General features: G+C 46.5%; 2 protein-coding genes across 7 annotated transcripts in view; one reads left to right on the top strand and one right to left on the bottom strand.

The window, feature by feature from the left end:
- The window catches only part of LOC6555766 (uncharacterized protein CG43867), a 123,039-nt gene that overhangs the window by 40,307 nt on the left and 62,097 nt on the right, over positions 1-20,635 (top strand). For 4 of the 6 annotated variants that reach the window (XM_026983112.1, XM_026983114.1, XM_026983115.1 and 1 more), the window contains exon 3: positions 1,266-1,358. In XM_026983112.1, coding sequence (XP_026838913.1) covers positions 1,266-1,358 — 93 coding nt within the window. Of the gene's footprint in view, positions 1-1,265; positions 1,359-11,642; positions 12,480-20,635 lie in introns of those variants that run through there. The other 2 variants (XM_015153275.2, XM_015153274.2) reach the window with 1 other exon arrangement.
- On the bottom strand, positions 16,791-17,715 carry LOC6555723 (trypsin alpha-3). The gene has a single exon (XM_026983116.1). The coding sequence runs from the start codon at positions 17,713-17,715 to the stop codon at positions 16,954-16,956; it is 762 nt and encodes a 253-aa protein (XP_026838917.1). The 3' UTR covers positions 16,791-16,953.

Genomic DNA, 20,635 nt, shown 5'->3' with positions numbered 1-20,635 from the left:
ATTCCATGTTCAGACAATTATTTTTAAAGTTGTGGGCAAAAAACGGATTATTTTATGTCGGAAAAACGGAAAAACGACTTTTGGCAAATATTCGATATTTTTGATGGGAATTTTTATCATAACTTCCATAAAAATGATCAAAAAAATGAAAGAGTTACAGTTTTGAGCAGCTAATTACCAACTCTAACCACTCCAATCACTTTTTGACGGATTTGGGAAATTACAATTTTTTGTGTTTTTTTGCATTTTTTTGTAAGGGGTAACATCAGCAAAATTTGCAAAAAATGGCCAAAAAATTGAATTCCTGTTTTTTGATACAGTTCGATTGCAAATTTAAATACGAGCTCAACGACGTATGACATTCCATGTTCAGATAATTATTTTTAAAGTTGTGGGCAAAAAACGGATTATTTTATGTCGAAAAATCGAAAAAACGACTTTTGGCAAATATTTGTAAGGTGTAACATCAACAAAATTTGCAAAAAATGGCCAAAAAATTTAATTCCTGTTTTTTGATACAGTTCGATTGCAAATTTAAATACGAGCTCAACGACGTATGACATTCCATGTTCAGACAATTATTTTTAAAGTTGTGGGCAAAAAACGGATTATTTTATGTCGGAAAAACGGAAAAACGACTTTTGGAAAATATTCGATATTTTTGATGGGAATTTTTATCATAACTTCCATAAAAATGATCAAAAAAATGAAAGAGTTACAGTTTTGAGCAGCTAATTACCAACTCTAACCACTCCTATCACTTTTTGACGGATTTGGAAAATTACAATTTTTTGTGTTTTTTTGCATTTTTTTGTAAGGGGTAACATCAGCAAAATTTGCAAAAAATGGCCAAAAAATTGAATTCCTGTTTTTTGATGCAGTTCGATTGCAAATTTAAATACGAGCTCAACGACGTATGATATTCCATGTTCAGACAATTATTTTTAAAGTTGTGGGCAAAAAACTGATTATTTTATGTCGGAAAATCGGAGGAGTCTCCGATTATCAGATCTCTGTCGAATATCTGGGAGTTATCCTAGACCGAAGCCTAACCATATGACGGTTATTAGAATGCACCTTCGTGCTGCGTCTTGGAGAAGTAAATTGTCACTCTGCAACAAGGTGATAATCTACAAGCGAGTTATTTCAGTGATTTCGAATGCGTAAAGTGCAAGTGCTCCATAAATGGCTATTTGCGAGTGGCTCGTCCATCTGGACACCAATTGTCTTAGCTAACTGACATCGTTTACTTTCCTTTTCAACAGATCAACTGGCAGGAGCGGTGTCTGGAGCTGCAACTGGAGCTGCACAGGTCCAAGAATCAGGCGGGTCGTATACGCGATATGCTGCGCGAAAAGGTGAGTAAACAGAAATGGGGCGGAGGGATTTTGGAATGTCGGGGACCAGACAGCCCCCAAAGTGGGTCGCTGGGGATGTCTAATGATTAGCCCAAATGAGTTAATAAGTAAAAGGCAACACAGACACACGCAAACATTAATTACCAGCGGGCTGGGGAGGTGACACTCTCACATCTTCTGCTTAATTATGATTTATGAGAGAGCCACGGCTAAAACATTTTTACGACGTCCCTCGCAATTACCATTCGCACACGCACACACACACACACACACACATTCGAGCTTTCATCGAGTGGCCAGAACATTTTCCACCCGCTTTTCTAGAGATAGTGCAGCTGTTTTCCTGGCACATGTTGATGCGGAAAACGAGTGGGAAACCCAACCAGCTCGTGGTCCTTGCTCATTATTAGCCTAATTAAGTCATTAGGCATTTGGCCACGAGCCTTCTGGCCGTCTGCCCGTCTGATGCGAAAACTATATGAATTATGTATTAGTCAAATGTGAAACTAACTCTCCTGCAAACTCACAGTGGGGTTGGTGTAGTATTGCTTTCATCTCAGGCCGACATAACCTTTTGCTTGAATGATTTTTGCTCCATGAATAATGCAGGAAAAGCTATTCCCGTGACCTTCGCATCTGGCGGTGGCACTATAGGGTTAAATCAGGGTGTTTTGGCCTTCTACATCGACGAAAAATATTCAATTTCGGCAAACATTAAGTTCCATCCATAGCCTAACAGCGATCAATAAACTTCCAATTCAAAACACACACAATTCGAGCATGGGCTATGCACCATTTGGGAGTCTACTTTTTGACTCGATTGTTATTATTAAAATAATTCTGTATGGCTCTTCAATATTTAATTGCCGGACTTGGAGCATTCGGAACGGCGGTAAAAGGTCAGCAAAAAAAATGTACCAAATATGGCAAAAAGTATGCAATGAATATTTCATTCCTGCTTTATGCATTTGCCATTTGCCATTTCCCATTTGAAATTTTGCCTTTGTCGCCCGAGCTTCAGTTCCTTTTTTGTCCTCCTCCCTTTTTGGTTGACTTTTCAACTTTTTGCCAGCTGCAATTCAAGTGCATCATAAATTTTAAATAAGTTGCACTAAACTTGCAATGGTTTGGACACAACTCTCCTGCTTTTCGACTCCTTTCCCGACTTCCGCGCATCAAAAATGCCAAAGCAAGCGCCTTTAAATATGAAATGATAAGTTATGCTCTTTCGTTCCACTTCCCAATTGAAAGTTGACCTTTTTTGGCCCGGAAGAGCGTAGATATTTCTAAGATCTTCGGTATTAAAAATTGTTGGCCCATTCTCGATTAAACCAAGACATATACAGGTGCATAGTAAACAGTGAGTCTGACTCCTGATAACAATCACTTGGAAAGAGCCATTAAAATGTTTGCTGTGCGAGCTTGTAAAATGCAAATTTTCAGTCAAGCAAAGATGTAGTTTTGGCTTCAAACTCGGCTCCTTCTCAAGGAGCCAGGATGCGGAAAAGAAAAGCCCGAAACAAGGACAAGCGCAATCAGAAGAGACGTTGAGCTCAAACCGCAAAATTTCAGCTGGACAGGAGGCTAGGAAGGGGCAAGAGAAGAGTAGGGAAGGGTGGTGAATAGAGGGGAAGGTCCTCCGACTTTGGCAACAATGTGCAGGACGTTGAAATTATGGCCAAGCATATTGCAACATTCTTGTTGGACAATAAAATTCAAGTTTATTACCAAGCCATCGGAGAACAACAAGCGGCCGAAGTAAACAAATGGCTCGAAGTGAAAGGCCAATAAGGTTCCGGGCCAACCGGCACTGTTGCCAAATTTCAGCTTAACAAATATTGGCAAATAAACTTTGCACGAAGGGGCACGGGGGGAGTCGTGAAAGTAGCCGAGATGAAAAGCGCTTCTTGCCAATTTTGGGGCATGGAAAGTGACGTACTCGTATATCGGCGGAGGTATATACATACACGCTGATCTTAGAGCTCTTCAACAATTTGAAATGGCAATTAATATAATAATAATATATTTTTCCTACAGTTTCATTACCTCAACCTAAACCCTCTGTTTGCATTTGGCCAAGAAGCGAAAACTTGTTTTGAAAGCGGCTCAAGACCCTTTCAGTTGCTCTGTCGCGTCGCATTAAGTGGCTATATCCCAGTGCCGCATTTGTGGCTTTTCCTGCTCACTTGGCCATGCATTTTTGTTTGGCAATTTCCGGGGCTGCCCGAGAAAAGGGGTTTGCTTTTCTGCTGGGAAAACGGCCATGGCGGCCATAAATCTGCGTGACCCGCTGGCCATGATTGCACATTGGATGGCCGTCAAACGGCAAACAGCAGCGCCAAAAGTGGCCACATTAGAGTGCCGCTATCTGGCATAAGCTGCCACTGTTTGCGCGACATGCCACGCCCCCTATTCCCCTAGAACCCAGCCCCCAGCCCTCCTCCCCTGTATTTGTTTCGGCGTGTTTGCGAAGCGCGTTAACGCGTTGAAAGCGGCGCTTAGAGGCAAATGACCGGCCGCCTTGTCATCCATTTCAATTTCGGTTGCCAAATACAAAATCGCAAAAAGTAGACAGATCGAAGTTGGATATACTCTTGCCTGGGGATAGTGCTTAAATAAAAACCAGAATGACCTAATGATTTGATACCATAGAGCAGAGATTTCCCATGGCATTTAAACTACATTTCCTGTGGCCTCAACTTGCTGGTGGCAAACTGCAAGGTAAAGTCGAGGAACCTGCCCTTTTTGAGAGCTCCCGCAATGAGAAACGCTGACAAAAGTTGGCTCCCATTGTCGATTCATGTGGAACGCACCTCCCACCACACAGACACAAGCTCAGATGCAAATGGACGGCAACTGTCAGGATGGTGGCACTTCCTGGGAACAATGAAACATCCGGCAGATATTCCAGTCTCGGTTCCAGTTGCATCGGTCCCTATATATGTATGTACGTACACAGCAACAAAAAGTCGATACACTTGGTGCAACGAAACGGAATATCGCCATTTGAGTGGTTCCGTCGTTATCGTCGTGTAATTAGCCTCCCATGTGTAGATACAATACATGAAATAGTGTTTTGTCGAAACTAAAAGTGCGAATGGGTTTTCCCGTGTATGAATTGCACGCATTCAACTGTAGGAAAAACAGGGAAAACAGGGGAGAAAAACTAGAGCTTGTCGCTCTTAGCATGCCATTTTCAAAGGCTTTGCAATTGTTTTGTGGCCGGATAAGCGAATATCAGCCTCCACAAAGTCTATGATGAATATCACGTAATATCGAGTGCTTAGCGGTAATCGACCAACTGAATGCGGTCAAGTAATTCACGAACCATTCAAACTCAACTTGTAATGTCAACCCTTCAAGGAGCGTGAATGTGTAATAAAGTAACTTTCTTAGATTTTGGATGAAATTCACTACAGGCTTCTTTAATGCAATAGATGGAACTTTTTGGAATTTGGTGAATTTAGTGAATTCTTTTAATTATAGAACTTTTAATTTGAGTCGCTGACAAGGGGACACCCCGCTGTTATCCCTTCCATCCATCCCCCAGAAGGGCATGCCAAATGCTTTGCCTTCGTGTTTAATTAAAATTTTTGACAACTTCGTGCCTCGGCATAAATTGGGCATCGATGCGATGCGATGCGATGGAGAAACTGCCCAAAGGCTCAAGGACTGGGTGGGCCAACTTGGTCCAACTATTTGAGCAATTAGAAGAGGAATCCCAACCCGTTTGGGCCACGTCAATTGGGGAAGAAAAAATGAGATGCCTCTGTGGGAGTCTGAGTGCTGGACTGCAGATTCAAATTGTGTTTTAGCCATGTGCACATCGGCCATGGCCCTCAAAATGAATGGCCATCATTCGCCTAATAAATGAGGCACTCCTCTCCAGAACGCCTCTTCTGTCCTGGTCACGCCCACTGCTTGAATGGGGCGGGCCACAATGGAGGCGGAGGAGGACCACGCACAAGAAATCGCTTTCTAAAAAGTTTTTCTGTTTGGGGCAATTTCTTTGCGCTTTTTTTCTTTTGGCTGGTGTGCTGTCGCGACAAACTCATTTTGTGTATGCAGCACACATGTTGGCTACGCTCGTTTATTCATTTGAATTATTCCCAAAAGCGCATTTAATTTTAATTATGCGTGACAATGCCTCATACGCTCTCATTGCCGCCAAGATTACAGGCTGCAGACGGCAGGACTATAGTTGGGGTCCTTTTCGCCACGTTTCAGCGTTGCCGTGCTTAAATATGCAGAAAAATATGCTGCCAGATGAAGATAGCAACTGCACGATGGCGGACCAAAAACGTACACTTTAAACTCACTTTAGCGAACTCCAGTTTGGCACTTTTACTTTCCGGGCTTCGTTTAAAGTCTCAGTCTCAAATCGCAGTCATAAACGAAAAAAACAGTGTCTTCACAATTCTGATTCGCATGCCGAGTGGTTATGGAACTTTAATTTATTTTTGGCCTTAAAGACTTTCATAAACAATATACAAAAGGCCAGAAGTGTGCCTCCCTCGACAACAATGAAATCAGCAAGCAAAATAAGGCAAAAGCTGAAACAATGCTGAAAAGAGGCCGGAAAGTGGAGGGAATAGGCAGTCAGGATCCGGCAATGAGGACGGGCACAACAAAATCAAATAAATATTTTAGCTTGAAAACATTCGCCAGCCTTCTCCCCTTTATTTTGCCAGGGTTTTGATTCGTAAATATGAACAACAAATACATGTACATATGCATTTAACCAGCTCTAAATGCTGCGCAACTAAAAGCGAGTTTTCCCCACTCAAGGACCCATTTTGAATGTGGGACATGCTCGGCGGGCAGATGGACACCAAATTGTAAGGATGCATCAAAGTGGATCAGGGCACAGAAATCATGAAAAGATTGGGGATAGTGCAATCCGTGGTAATAGGCATCAATGCAGTACATAAGCAACGTATTTGCATGTCTAAACAAAGTTATGGATTTTTGGTCAGGGTTTTCCACAGTAAATGTTTCTTTGGGCAAACTATTTATCCTTGCTCGCTGTTTGGTTGCACTTTCTTGGCCAGCACTGTTGTTGCTCTGCATTTTCGAAATACTTTTTATTCAGCCCTCATGCTCGTTCTCTGGCTAAAATACTGGGCTAAGCTCTGGCCATATATTTTTTGTAAGTCTTTTATCGTGCAACGCATAACTCTGGCTTATGTATATACACGCGGTGGCACAACAAATGAAATGGAACGCTCAAAGTAATGCCAAATAATTATTTTAAGCGGATTGCAAGACGGTCAAAAGGGACGGCGATTGTTTACGGCAAAATTTATGACAAGTGGCCAAGTGAGCCAATAGAGATGCCAAAACTTGAAAACTCATATATTTGTATATCCTTTTTCGAACTCAGCAATCGTTTCATATGATGGTGGGTTCCTTAAATCAGAACAAGCATGCTGGAAAACGCGATATTTGAAACGCTATGTTAGTTTTCTCTGTTTTCCGATGACTTCGCTGTTTGTTCCTCGATATCTCGGATCCGATACTCAGCTCATCCATATTAGGAGCAGTATCCAGAGTGAAATTTTGGTGGAATTTTTGGCGCAATGGCGGGGGTAAAAGGGCAATAAAATATATATGTATGTGTGCATGGGATTAAAAAGGGTTTTAGCCAATGGTTTCCTCCGTGTTTCCTGCTGTGCACTGTTGTTGGGCTTTGGTCAACAACAACAGGAGTTTGTCCTCCACCTCCAACAGGCGACGAACATTCACTTAACAAGGCCAGCACGGGTGTGGATTTTTGGGGTTCCAAGGCATATGGCCTGTGGGGTATGCTCATGTGGGGGGCACGTGATGAAAGCCAAACAATCGCCGTCAACTGAGGGCGAAATTTAAAAGTGTCGCGAGCTGTCGTTCCGCACTCACTCAGCGTATTAGTCTGGGATGTGTGCTTTTTAGGGGCACCTTCGTGGTACTTCCGCCCCATAATTCAGCAAATCCAAGATTGCCAGCTTCCACTTTCAATACCCATTGGCTCCAAAACAAAGCATTGAGCAACATTCGCACATAAATATTTATTTGCCAAGTCGTCTTGGCGCAGCTTGAATCCTTAGCGTTCGGGTGTCGTGTCCTCGCCGTGTTCATTTTACACAAATCTATCGAGTTGCTGGGCCTGGCATGTTAAGCGTTTGGGCTTAATTGCTCAACAAGTTGGCTTCCTGCTGAGTTGAAGCCACAAATGGTGTAAGGAAAAGCTTCCCAAGCGCAGAGTATTTTTGCATTCGATTGGGTTGTGTGATTGTGTGATTGCGTGATTGCGTGCTTGCTACCTGGCAGGATATTTCCCAAATTGACAGCAGCTAGGGAGCAGAGTGTGCTCCTGACTTAAAGTTAGGATTTCGGAATTACCTAGTGTGCAATGAAGCCTTCGTTAGGCGGAGCACAATCAGAATGTGTGACTCTGCTGCTGATGCCGAGCCGATCCCAAATCCCACGATCCTGACAGGACTCCATCTGACATTCCCTCTGCCATTTCGCTTGCCGCGGAAAAAAAGGTCAGCCGAAAATCAATAGCGACAACTAATGCCACCTCCCACAAACGCCGCCCGTGGTGAGGGGCTTTCTTTGGTTTGATGTTGACATGTTGTCGTCATCATCATCGCTCGCTGACGACGACGACGTTTAATTTAAAATTCAAATGCAAACATGTTTGGCAACGCGAACCGTGAACCGCGAACGAGGCGGGCAAAATCGGGAGGGTCGCGGAAGTGGAAGTGGAAGTGGAAGTGGCACAGCCGAGCAGTTCCCCTCGGCCGGAGTCATTAAAATTCGCAGGCGGCCAAAACATGTGGCCAACTTGGTTTCTTGGCCTGGCCGCTTTAAGCGAACGAGAGTGCCGCCTCGTTTTTGCTCCCTCTGCCTGCCTTCGTGTGTGTGTGTTTTTTGTTGGCTTTAATGTACACAATCAGCGCAGGAAAGTATGCTACAGGATGGCGGGCAGCTCCTGCCGGGGCGGAGGATTTCCTGAGCGGCGGGAGCAATCAGCAGGCCCGAAGCGCCGAACCCACCATGGCAGCGAGAGGGAAAGTCCTCGCGACGAGAAATACAGGGAAATTCTGCCCTCTTCTATTTTGGCGCTCGAAATGAAGTTGGTTGCTGTGGTCCACTGAAGGCATTACACACTATACTATGCGGATTCAACTTCGAATCCGTTCGATTCGAATGGATGTGCTGACCTAAAGTCCCAATTACCAGCAAAAAGATTCTCTACTGCTGGCCCCCACTAGATGCCCAATGATGAATCACGTTTATGCATGGCATATTCGCACAGCCACGATTTAATTCGTACTGTTCTCTTGCTCGATTGCTCGCCGTTCGAAAAAGTCCCACCTGAAGGACCTTGGTCCTTCGCAGCGATTTTCCCACTCGGGAAATTGCTGAAAGTCACCACTCGCAAACGCAAACTCGCAACGAACGAACTCCCCGCGCGGACACACACACATGCGCATTCCCCGCCAGCTGTTCGGCCGAGTGCGAGTGTGTGTGTGAGTGGCTGTGTGTGTGTGCGGCTGTGGCTGTGTAGGTCGGTAAATCACATCCATATATCCGTGGCATGGCACACGGCAATCAGTTTGTCTTTGGCTGCGTAACGCGTTGCGTGGTCCGTGCCGCAGGTCCTGCACATCCGCTTCCGCTTTCCGGGTTCCGTCGTCCTCGTCCGTTGTGCGTGGAAAAGTTAAATCGGTTGCGCTACGATTATTTTTTTGCATTTTTTTTGCATTTTTTTCCAGTCAAATTAGCTGGTCAGTGGTCAGTGAAGCTATCGCCTGCAAAATTGTTGCATTCTCTCTAGTTTGGTTCATGCAAATCTAAAATGTTCACGGCAGCAATAACAGCATAACATCAAAATGGCCAAAGTAAACATTGTTGAAATTTGGGCAACATGAGCGTGTCTTTTATTTCGGCCACATCTTTGTTTGTGTTTATTTTGAGTTTTTATATGTACTCGTATATTATGTCCGCTTTGGAATCCGTGAAACTGGAACTCAAAGTGGGTTTTGCTGTCTTTGGAATTTTCCCCGAAAATATGCTAAGTTACTGCCTTTTAGAGTTCCTTTTCGCTTGTGAAATCTGAGTGAAATGTTAATCTAATTGCACTTGAACCTAATCTGATTTTTCCAGTGCTTTCAAACGCTTTATGCAAATAATTTTCGCTACGAGCGTGTCTTTCAAGCACTTGCATTTGAAGTACAATTTTGTGTTTATATTTATATCCGAACAATAGTCGAGATTGTTTAAATGGGAAAACCAGATCGGATAGCTTCTCCCTCGCCCGAAAATGAAATTCGAACTTGAACCGAAATTCAATCAAAAGGCTGCCCTCCCCGTGCCCTTTTGCCCCTTGCCTTGGGGGTTTTGAGGACCTTTTCTGTTGCACAGGCTTTAAATTTCAAGCTCGTGTCATTATTATATGCCTAGGTGTTCTGGTGTGCGTGTGTCGGGGCGATTGCAAGCCTCCTGTCTGCCGCCCACTTATACAAGCGCACGGGCCAGGACTCGCCGCACACTCACGCACACACACAGGGCATATGTATATTATCTCCAGTGAATTATGGCCTGGCCATATAGATTCCAAAACGGCTTGTCCTTACAAGAACTGCCACACATGGCTGAAAGCATGAGCCGCCCACTGGGGGACGCCTCCGGCTCCTTCTGCTGCCTAGCATTGTACCCCCTTTTCGACCAGTGTATGTATCATCATCATCATCGTGCACTTTGTGTGTATGTGTGTGTGTGTGTGTGTGTGTGTGTGGCACACATTGTTAAATGGACGATACAAAACTTCAGAACCCAGGAGTCCGGCAATAAGAGCCCACACACACACTTGTGCACCGAGGACATGTCCTGGCCAGGACACCCGGCTAAAACCCCCCTGAAAACCACCGCTCCCTGCCCCCCAAATCGCCCTTACATGGCGACTCTTTTGCTGCTGTTGCTTCTGATGCTGTTGCATCGCATTTCTCCGGCAAACTTCACTTAAAATCTGATCTCCGCTGCCAGATACACAAAGAGAAATTTCGAAACCCTCAGAGTTCAAAGTTGGCATAGGACTTTTGCTGCCATTTTCATACAGCCGGATTACATTTTTCTTCAGCACATAGCGTGAAATGTCTGACAGCTTCCAATAAGGGCAATACAAACCTGAACTTCGGGGCCAACATCTTTTTCTGGCCGTTTAGTCAGCTTTAAATCATGACAAAGTCTGGCGCATAATCGAAATGGGTTTAGCCACTAATTAGCCAAGCTTCAGATCCCCCCTGCAAGCGCCCCTCTTAATTCGAACTTCACAATCTGTCTCTGCTCCATCTGCACCTTTCCCGATGGGGGAGCGCCCCATCCATCTCCATCGCTCCCCTTCTCGGAAAATTTATCGATGGCCGGACAGCATTAGCCCCATCGAAGGGTGGAGGGGTGGGGGCGTTGGAAATTGAGTTATTTATGCTCTGGAATTGATTGCTGCTTGTTGTAAATTGCCAACGCGTCCAACGTCTGGCTCAAGTCAAGCGTGTGTGAAGTCCTTCTCCGCTTGCGAGTCCAGTTGCCCTTGGTCCACCGATTTTGTTTTGCGAAAATTCTAAATGCCCCATCACTTATTTATCAGCGGCAACATTTTTGAGCCGTGCACAAGTACTTGGCAGATGAGTTGGTTTTAATAACAGTTTAGGTTCTGATATTTTTCTTTTCGATTTCGCTGCTTGGGGAGTGTTATCTTATTTCAAAATGTTTTCATTTAATTAGGGCTTGAAAGCATGGAAGCCGCTGCTTGGGCGATATTTTCATATTCAGCTCACCAGGCATCCAATTCCGAAATCGATTTAGCCGTACAAAGTACCAACCCTGCCTGTTTTTTATTCGTCCTGTTGTCTGGTGGCAGGAATCAGATTTAATTTATTTATACTTTTTATGGCGATGCAGGCTGTGGAATTCGATTTCCGCTCGATTCGGATTTCGATTTAGTCCCATCAAATGGCAAATGACAACAATCTGTTTCTGCGGTTAATGTCCGCCCGCGCCTTAACCCTTTCTGACCAACCCGCCACTGACCAACTCTTAACCCTCGGGGGGCCATTAATCATGTGGGGACGCCTAAGAGCAAGAGAATCGCAGCCCGCAATTAAAAAACAAACAATTGCCAATGGCAACATAAATTTGCATGCCAGACGCGACGAGAGAGTGCAACTGCAGCAATTCTTTTGCCACTTGCAGCAGGTTAAAGTGCGATTATCGAGTGTTTAATGTGTGGCACAAACTATGCAATGGACGGCTGCCTCGTGTGACCAGCATGACCAGCAGGACCCGCCGCCAGCGGTGAACAGGAACTCAATACACGTAGAACAACGAACTCTGGCTGATAATTGCGAAGAGGACCCGATGGATGCCACTGGGTCCGCCAAGCATCCACTTTTGCCCAAGCAAAGAGAGGCAGATCGTCCCATCTCGGGATCGGGATCAGGATCAGGATCGGGAGTTGGAGCATCTTCACTGAATTTGTCTGGTGCCGTCACCACCAGCATGGAGGTCACCGTTAGCACCACCACCACCACAACGATCATCGAATCCTCCAGCTCGACGAACAGCACCCTCGTGGAGAACTCCCCCAGTCCGGCAGCCGGTTCATGCTCGTCGGGCAGCGGATCCTTATCGCCGGCCTACTTGCAGCACCACCTGCAGCATCATGGATCGCCGCTGCACCATCTGCAGCTGCACCACCACACCGCACCACCCTCGCCCTTGGCTGCGGTGCGCAGTGCCCAAATGGGTTCGTCGGTGGCCAATGGAGCGGGTCCCGCAGCCGCCTGCCTGGCAGTTTGCTGTTCCGCCGGCAGTTCACATCATCATCTGGGCCACGTGGGACACTTGGCCACTGGCCACCCGCTGCCCCACCAGTTGCCCCACCCATCGCTCTACCCGCTCATGGCCGCCGCCCAGCTGGGCTATGCCGGCTCCAGCGGACCCAGTTCGCTGGTCAACTCGCCCGCCCTGGGCAGACGGAAGCGGTACACCAGCAACTCCTCCAACTGCTCCAGTCAGTTCAACAACAACTACGCCGGCCTGGACGTGGATTCGCTGGACGACATGTTGAGAAAGGTGAGCTGAGGAGTTGGAATCTGCATGCTCCATTGAGATATCGCTATTTATCCTATTGCGTTAAATCCTAAAGACTGTTGGTATGGAAGGATTAATGTAAAGGTCTTAAGATACACTACTTCTGTGCCCACTTCCAGTTGGCTCTCCATGGTTGTGGGTTGTTTTGGTTTCTTTGCGAATGCACAGGCTTAGACATTAGGTAAATAGGCTCGGAACTCCATGAACTCCTCCCACAGCCGGAAAATCAACGCTCCGCTTTTTTTTGGGTGGAGAGAGTGTTTAGGCCCCGACTTCCCCATCGCTTAACTTTGTGGTTTTCTTGAAGTTTCATTGTTTCGGCCAGTTCTTCAAGGGTTTCCCGCCCCCTTTTCTAACTTCCTTACTCCGTTTTTTCCGACTGTCTGTCTTCGTTTTCTTTGCTCTGGCTTTTTGTTTGCCCTTGTCTGCTTCGGCTGTCCGTCCGACTGTCCACAGTCCACTGTCCGTCCGGTTCGTTTGTTCGTTTGTTGGTCTGTCTGCTCCGCCTGTCGCAAAGCCATAAATCTTGAGCCTAGTCCGCAAACACAGCGTGCGGTCTTCCTTTTCGGATCCTGTATCCTGCGCTCCTGCCCCTGCCCCAAAATGTATGCAAAGCTTTTTGCTTTATGGGGCTTCCCCCATAAATAAAATAAATAATATGCGACAAGTTTGGCCGGCCGCATGCGAACAATTTAAATTGTAATGTGCCCCCAAAACCGAGAAAGAAAATGGCAATAGAAAATGCCAATGCAAATGCTCCATATACATACATAGTTCCACACGGTTCCACCATGTGTGTGTGTGTGTGTGTGCGAGTGTGTGTTTTGTAGAGGCGATAATGAACTCGACACACGTGCCAAAGGGGAAAAGCGGAAAAATGCAGTGCTCGATGCGGTTGCGGTTGCCTCTGTGCGCTCCCTCTCCCTCACTCGTTCCCCCGCTCCCTCTCTGTCCCTCTCTCGCTCTCACACACACTCGCTGTCCCTGTCTCACCTGCTATTGTCGCATTGCCGTTTGAATGAATGTGGGGGAAAACTCCACTGCATCGCATTTGTGGCCGCCATAATGGTGGCAAATCGTGGAGCCAGCCCCCGATTACTGGTTGCCTCAATTCGAGGCGAAGGCGATGCGCGTGCATAATGGCAATTTGAGTAATGGTGCCAAATATGCGGACATTTCATTGTTTACCTAACTAGCGGCCCTTCAAATCCTTCGAAAATATAGTACAGCAATGGACTCGGAAAGGGTCCTTAAACTGGGAGCATAGGGGCGGCAATTCGAACAAGGAGTCAACTGAAGAGTGGGATTTTTGTGCTTAAAATGATAAAATAAAGCCGATTACTAATGCAAGTAAATGCAAGCGAAATCCTTCAATAGGCAAGTGCGGAACTTTAATCGAATGGATCCCAATCAGAACGGGAAACAAAAAGTGCTCTTGTGTTCGTCCGACCAAACTTCTTCGGTTCAAAACTTTCAAGTGGAACCAGGCAAAAGATTGCCAAAGGTCTCTCGAGGGTACAGTCGTGGCTGAAAAATAGGACGATGTCCTTTCAGCTGCGAGCCAAACCAATTTTCTAGCACTCGAGCGATCGATTTGGCTTTCAAGTGGAGTGTCGTGTCGTACAAAATCTTCATAACTTAAATTGCCCCTTGCAGTGGTTGGGAAACACCCAGTCAAAAGTGTGACCAGCTAGAGCCAGTGTGACCAACGCTGACATTATTCTGCCTAGCTAAATGTTTGAAAATAATGAAACATGCCCGCATACCGAAAGTTGCCTATGTGTGGGTTTTAATATGGCTTTCTTTATTGGAAAAACTGAATAAGAGTCGGAATAAGAGCGCTGTATGCCCAAAGTGCTCGTTAGCCAACGTGAAATGCCTGCGTGGCAACAAATAAGCTCGGCCCGCATGGCTTTCCTTCGAGAATTTCCCCCAATTTGCCCCCTTTTCTCCCATTTGCCCCTCCCTTGTGTGCGTGTGAAATAATGTTTTTATAAGTCACCTTTATGTAATGACAATGGGGAATCATTAAATGTCTATTTGAGCATTTTTTGCCATTTCTTGCAGGACATGCTCGGTGGCAGTGTAATTATAAGATAGGGGCCAAAACCAGAATGTATGCCACGGTGTTTTGATTGAAGGCACATGTAAGGGGACTAGAATTTATCTATTCATGCTGGCCCCCCACACACTTGTTCTCTCCCTCTCGAGATATCCTTAAATCCTTAGTTCACTTTTTAGATCCAGCTACATAGAAAAGTGGCGTAAAATACCCAAGAACAGAGAAGACTATCTACAAACAACAACAGAGAAAAAAAGGGTTGCCGCTCTCACCCCAGGAAAAGTGCGTGTCCATCAGGGGATTTCCCTTCAATTAGGATTAATACACAAGATACGAAAAGAAGGCAAAATACGAGCGGGATAGGGAAAAGCCAGTCAAAAAAAGTAACTAGGGTAATGTGTTTCATATGTGTGGGTGTGTGGCTTTTTATGGTATAGATGGGATGGTATGGTATGAGAAAGAGTGGACAATCCTTTTTATCCCCGCAGCCGGGAATGTGGCACAATTGAGGCATTATTAGTGAAAAAGTTTTACATTTCGGACAGCTAGGGAAATGGGAAAATTCAGAATGGAATTCTTGGCCAGAGAAGTCAAACCTTTTCGGGCCCTTCCCTTGATTATGACGAGGGGCTGACGCGATCCTGAATTCTCTGTCAGCTTGTGTTTTTTCCGGGCTTAAATTGCTAAAAAGTACAATTTATCACAATTGCCAATTGGATGACTTCTCTCGGGCTCGGGCATTTTCCGTTTCTCCGACAATAAGTTGACCGACTTTTGGACCTCCTACGCCAGTTTTCGCAAATTGCCTCACCTCCGTCGGTCGTCAGGATGACTCTTTCTGTTTATTTTTAGAGATTGGGTCACTGGAAGTGCTCTTTTCGACAGTTTTGTGGCCGAGAATTTGTCGAAAACTTTTGTGCCTGTGTATGTGAGGTCTGTTTGTTTAGTGGGCGTAAGTAGGGCACAATGGTGGCTTGGTCGTCCCAGTTACTCTTGTAGCCTGGTTGGTACGTGCTGAGTGGCCATGAATAATCCATCGATGATAGACATAAACAATCGAAGGATATTTGCCGGGGCGCTTATATATTTCTCAGCTCGACTCTTCGCTGTAATTCCTCAAAAAATACTTACACACTGGGCCCATTGGTATGTTAATTCGTGGCACTCTTGCCTTTAAAGTGCCGTGCCGCCTGACTCCCCCTGAGATTGTGAATTTTAAATGGGTGTTTCCAAAAGCCCCGCCAGACATAGTCTGTTATGCAACACCTGTCGCTAACCCGATAACCGATAGCAATGACTCGCACACTTTGTTCCGACACTTGCGAAATATGCAAATTTAATATGATTTTAATTTGGCCAAGAAGCTCAGACCAGACTCCTCCGCTCCCTGGATATCCTCTCCAGAGAGATCCTTAGAGAAGCCAGGCGACATGACGTCAACATGTCGTCATCGTCATTGTCATCGTCAAACTATTCAAAAAGAAACTGCTATTCCATCCGCTGCGATGGCTCCCACCATTTGACGTCCCACCACGCCCACGTTGCACACTTTTGTGCTCGGGACTGCCTGGATTCGCAGGACTCGGGACTCAGGTTGTCCTTTTGTGCGACAGCACTGCCTCCCCGCCGCCACGTTGTATATTCATGTTCACGTGTAGATTTTATTAAACATATGAATTCATTAAATGTTCCTGAGCAGGGCAGGCTTACAGAAAAGCGAGGAAAAAACGGCAGGAGTATTGTATGGAAATCGTCCCCGTTCGCTCCACATGCATTGCTGGAGCGGCGGGTTAATGGGTTATGTGCCGTGATTTTTGAGCGACCAAAAGCAGCCAACTCGACTTCCAATTCCTCAAGCAAAGCAACTCAGACTTGGGAGCTTTTGTTGCTTTTTTTATGTAAAGCGCAAATTGATTTGCCTTTGGGGAATGGAAAATGGAGGTCGCAAGGCAAAAAACTGGGGACAATCGGCGGAAACAGTGGTTTGGGCCAGGTAGTCGACAGTCGATTCGGTTTGGTTTGATGGAATCTATCAAAGGGTGTGAGCTGCTGTACTCTGCAAGCTTTATGAAGACTTCAATCTAGTTTTTGCACAAACAAAAGGGTAATGTCGGCTGCCTTTAATGGCACAATAATATTCAGATGCGAATTGTACGAGTATATGTTTTACAGAAGCCCTTCAGAGGAGCTCTCCTTAGCTGCACCAAAATAAAAATGTATTGTGCTCCTGTTCCTTTTCTTTTACTCGCTTATAATTTAATTTTTGAATTTTTCTTCTGTTCTCTTGCAGGTGAGTCCCTTAACCACAAATACACTTTGTTCAGCTGCAATTGGGCATGGTTTACATGATCTTTTTGGCGTTACTGTAAGTAGAAGTATATTAGTTCACCCGACTCAGCCCCGCGGCTTTTTAGGCTTTCCCTTGTCCAAGGTTAGCACAGCTCGGGAAATGAAGGCGCGATGGTAGTGCACATCCGTAAAGAGGGCGGGATACCGCTTATCTCCGCACCTTCGGAAGGCTATTGCCAGGCCGCAGACCTCGCCTCCGGTGATCAGGGGATCCCCGGAGTCCCCATAGCACAGGCCTTCGCCCTTCGTGGTGGCGACACAGGTCACGCCGCCTGACAACTGGGGAAACCATTTCTCACAGTTTTTAGTGGCCTCCACCTGGACGCTGATGGATTTGAGGGGCTGGTTGATCTGCATCAAGCTCCAGCCTGCAACCTCCTGCGGCTGTGCGGCCGTGTTGCGAACCAAGGGTTTCGAACAGAGGCCGATGTATTTGATCTTGCGGGAATGCAAAATGGCCGTCTTGACCTTCAGCACGGCAATGTCGTTTCGCAGGGTCTGGGGCGAGAACTTTGGGTGGCGCACGAGTCCCGCCACTGGTCTGTCCCGGTGCTCCCAGGCTATCCATTTGTATCCAGCGCGCACTGTCAGCTGCTCCGGCTTGGTATTCTTCTTGAAACAGTGAGCCACCGTTAGGACGTAACGGGCACTGAACAGCGATCCGGCGGCCAGGAACTTTGGACCGTAGATCTGCACCACATAGCCGTAACTCTGCTGCTGCACCGGGGTCCCCTGGTGAAGTGCGTCAGCCCATCTGACGGCGATGACAAGGAGAATAAGCTGCACCGACTCCACTGCGGCTGCCATCGAACGTGTACTGGCCGAGAAGCTGAGCGGATGCGATCGGTTGCGGGGATGAAAGCCGTAGCGATTTCCATTCGATGCGGTTACGCAAGGTTCACTGTGGGGGGCATTCAAAAAACTGGCTAATGCTACGCATATAAAGCGGGGGTAGTTGTGACAGGGAGATGTGACTCGATTCACGTTGATAGAAGTGCTACCTTAGTCGCTCAAAATCCTAGTGCGGAATATTAGCACTCTGTGGCAAGGGTCCTTCAACGATATAACATAATCCTGAGCTGCCTCTTGAACCACAGATCCTGTTAGGCATGAAAAACACAAGTTAATATCGCAGAAGCAACCTTGAGCATGCCATGCTCCAATCACGACGGCCTGTCACTCCTCTCCAGCCACCAGCCGCCTCCATCAGCCGCCTCCATCAGCCTCCACCATTCAGCCTTCAATCGCAATCCCAAACCCAAACCCACACCACTGCCCATGCCCGTGCCCTCTGTTATTGTTGTTCGCACACAATTAACACTCGAAATGTTTAACAGGCTTACAGTGTAGGGCTCAAGTGGCAGGCAGACGACGTCTGTTTGCGTGTGGTGGTGCTGTTTTGGGTGTCTTGGGTGGGGGTGGTTGCAAGTTGGTCATGCGTGGCCACATTCCCACATCCCACATCCTCCCACGCCGCGGCGAACAAGCAACAACATGCCACTTAATTTCATTTCTTTTCATTTGAGCCCCTCTGAAGGCGCACAGTGGGGCAAAGCAGCCATCGATGGGTGTACACAATCGTGCCTCCTCGACATTCCTTTGCAATCCTGCATCCTGCATCCTGCATCCTGCACTTTGACACTGCTAGATGTGTGGCAGGAACTTCCCCGACTTGGCCTACTTATCGCATGTAATGTCAGGAATTGTTTGGCTTTTGATTAGAGTTCGGCCTAACGCATTCTTAGAAATCGCTGTGCACTCCGGTTATTGAAAGTGGACTTGGATTTCAGCCCTTTAAGCACTTGCTTCACTGTGCTTTTCCCTACCTTCGTTGTTTTTGTCTCCCGCCATGTGCTCTCCCCTTCCCGCCGCCTCGTTTTTTTCGCTTGTCATAAAGCGGCGTGAATGTAATCAAGGCGGCTATTATTCTTAGATTTAAAGCGCAAATGAAAACGCCCCACCAGTCGAGAGCTCGCTTGCCTTTCTCTGCTCGGCTGTTCTGCGCCCTTCTCCGCATCCCTTTGCTCCTTGGGTTCAATACAAACAATGGACCACGTATGTGGCATATGCGTGTCTTCCTCTGTGGGGGCAGCAGGAATAAAAAAGCAAACGCGTTGTGGCATACAAAAGCCTCATTGTTCGACTCGCCGCCGAAATGCTGCCGAAAAGCTGGCGAAGGAGGAGAATGGGGCTGGAACATATAAGTGTCGTGCTTAAATATGCAAGTCTATTGTGTGAAGGCCTCCCTTTTCCCCCTTTTCTCCTTCTTTGGAGCCGCACACATTTTTAAGTAACTTTCAGGCCCACATCCCACACTCAACACTCCGCAACCGTTCATATGCGCACTCACAATTCGTTATTCATTCGAGTGAGTGCCCTGATTTGTCATGCAAATTCAATTAGCAGGCCGGCGCTCACAAAGGGAAACCGCAGGCCCGAAAATTATGCAACAGTTAATCAGAAAAAGTGCAGTGCCAGGGCTGCACCATCGCTTCCTTTAAACCCTCGCGTCCTGCCACACAGAACGAAACAAGTACTCGGTTGGGCGCCACAAAGTCGCTGTGGTGTATTATTTCACAAGACGGAGCTCTCTTTGCCACATTAAATCCCACTGAAACTGGGGGAAAGGCAACGCATATTTCCAAAACATTTCGACTACGTTTTTCCCTGTGTATGCGTACAGTTCACCTGACCTCTTGCCGCACGCCACGCCACCGAACTTTTTTAATCGATAACGGCCGCGCCACTTGAAAATGACGACGACGATGACGATGACGACGCCAGGCAGTCTGCGAGTGCTGTGCGGCCCTTCGCTCCTCTTCTTCCCACTTCCGGTCGGCGTTCCATTCCGTTCCATCTCGGTTCGCCTCCTTGCCACATTTGCTTGGCTTCGGTTTGGCTTTTGGCCTGTGTGGGTGGATGGTGGATGGTGGGCGGTGGTCAGTTGGTGGCAAGTGAAACGGAATGGGGCTGCCAAAGGCAAACAATTGCATGGTAATTCGCATGGGCCGTGAATGGTCGGTTGGCTCTCGTGCCGCCGTCACTGCGAAAAGCAGGAGCACGGTTCTTGAAATTGGCCTCCAATTTTTAAAGTCTCAGCTCGAGTACGGATAACAGAAGTCGCAGTTTAGGTCTCCAAAATATATTTAAGTATAACTATCGCTGCTGCACAGCAAATCCATAGGGTTTTTTGCCACTGGCGTGTTACTCTTCTGTCTGTGCCTTCGCCGCAATGCCGCAAAAGCCACTCGAAACATGTTGCATCGCCCGCACTCCGTGTGCGGTCCACGGCTTCCTATGACTCCAGCCAGCTCTTTTTTCGACCACGCACTGTTCCCCTCCTGCGCTGCAAACAGAATGATTGAGGCGCGTCGACCAAAATGTTGCGCCAATTCCGAACTGCACTGCAGTTTTTGGTCAATACGGTCTCTACTACATCTTTCCATGTTGTTATTAAATAGGTATACTATATTCGTTGAAAAGAATGCAACAAAAATGAGATGTCTCAGAATCACTTGCCAAGTTATTCTGTCCGTCCGTATGACCGTCGAGATCTTCGGAACTTTACAGCTAGATTAGGAATTCAGATTCCAGAATTGATAAATTTTTTGGTTTTAAATAGTCAGTATTTTGTCGATAGCAACAAAAATAATTGTCCAAAACTAGAATGCCATATCTCGTTGAATTCGTAACAAAATTCCCTATCGAACTGCATTTAAACAAAAAA

Source organism: Drosophila erecta, unplaced genomic scaffold (assembly GCF_003286155.1).
Source record: "Drosophila erecta strain 14021-0224.00,06,07 unplaced genomic scaffold, DereRS2 tig00000283-arrow-arrow-pilon, whole genome shotgun sequence".
In the NCBI taxonomy this organism is placed as follows: domain Eukaryota; kingdom Metazoa; phylum Arthropoda; class Insecta; order Diptera; family Drosophilidae; genus Drosophila; species Drosophila erecta.
Note: the sequence above shows the minus strand (reverse complement) of the source record. Positions and strands in the feature narration are given on the sequence as shown.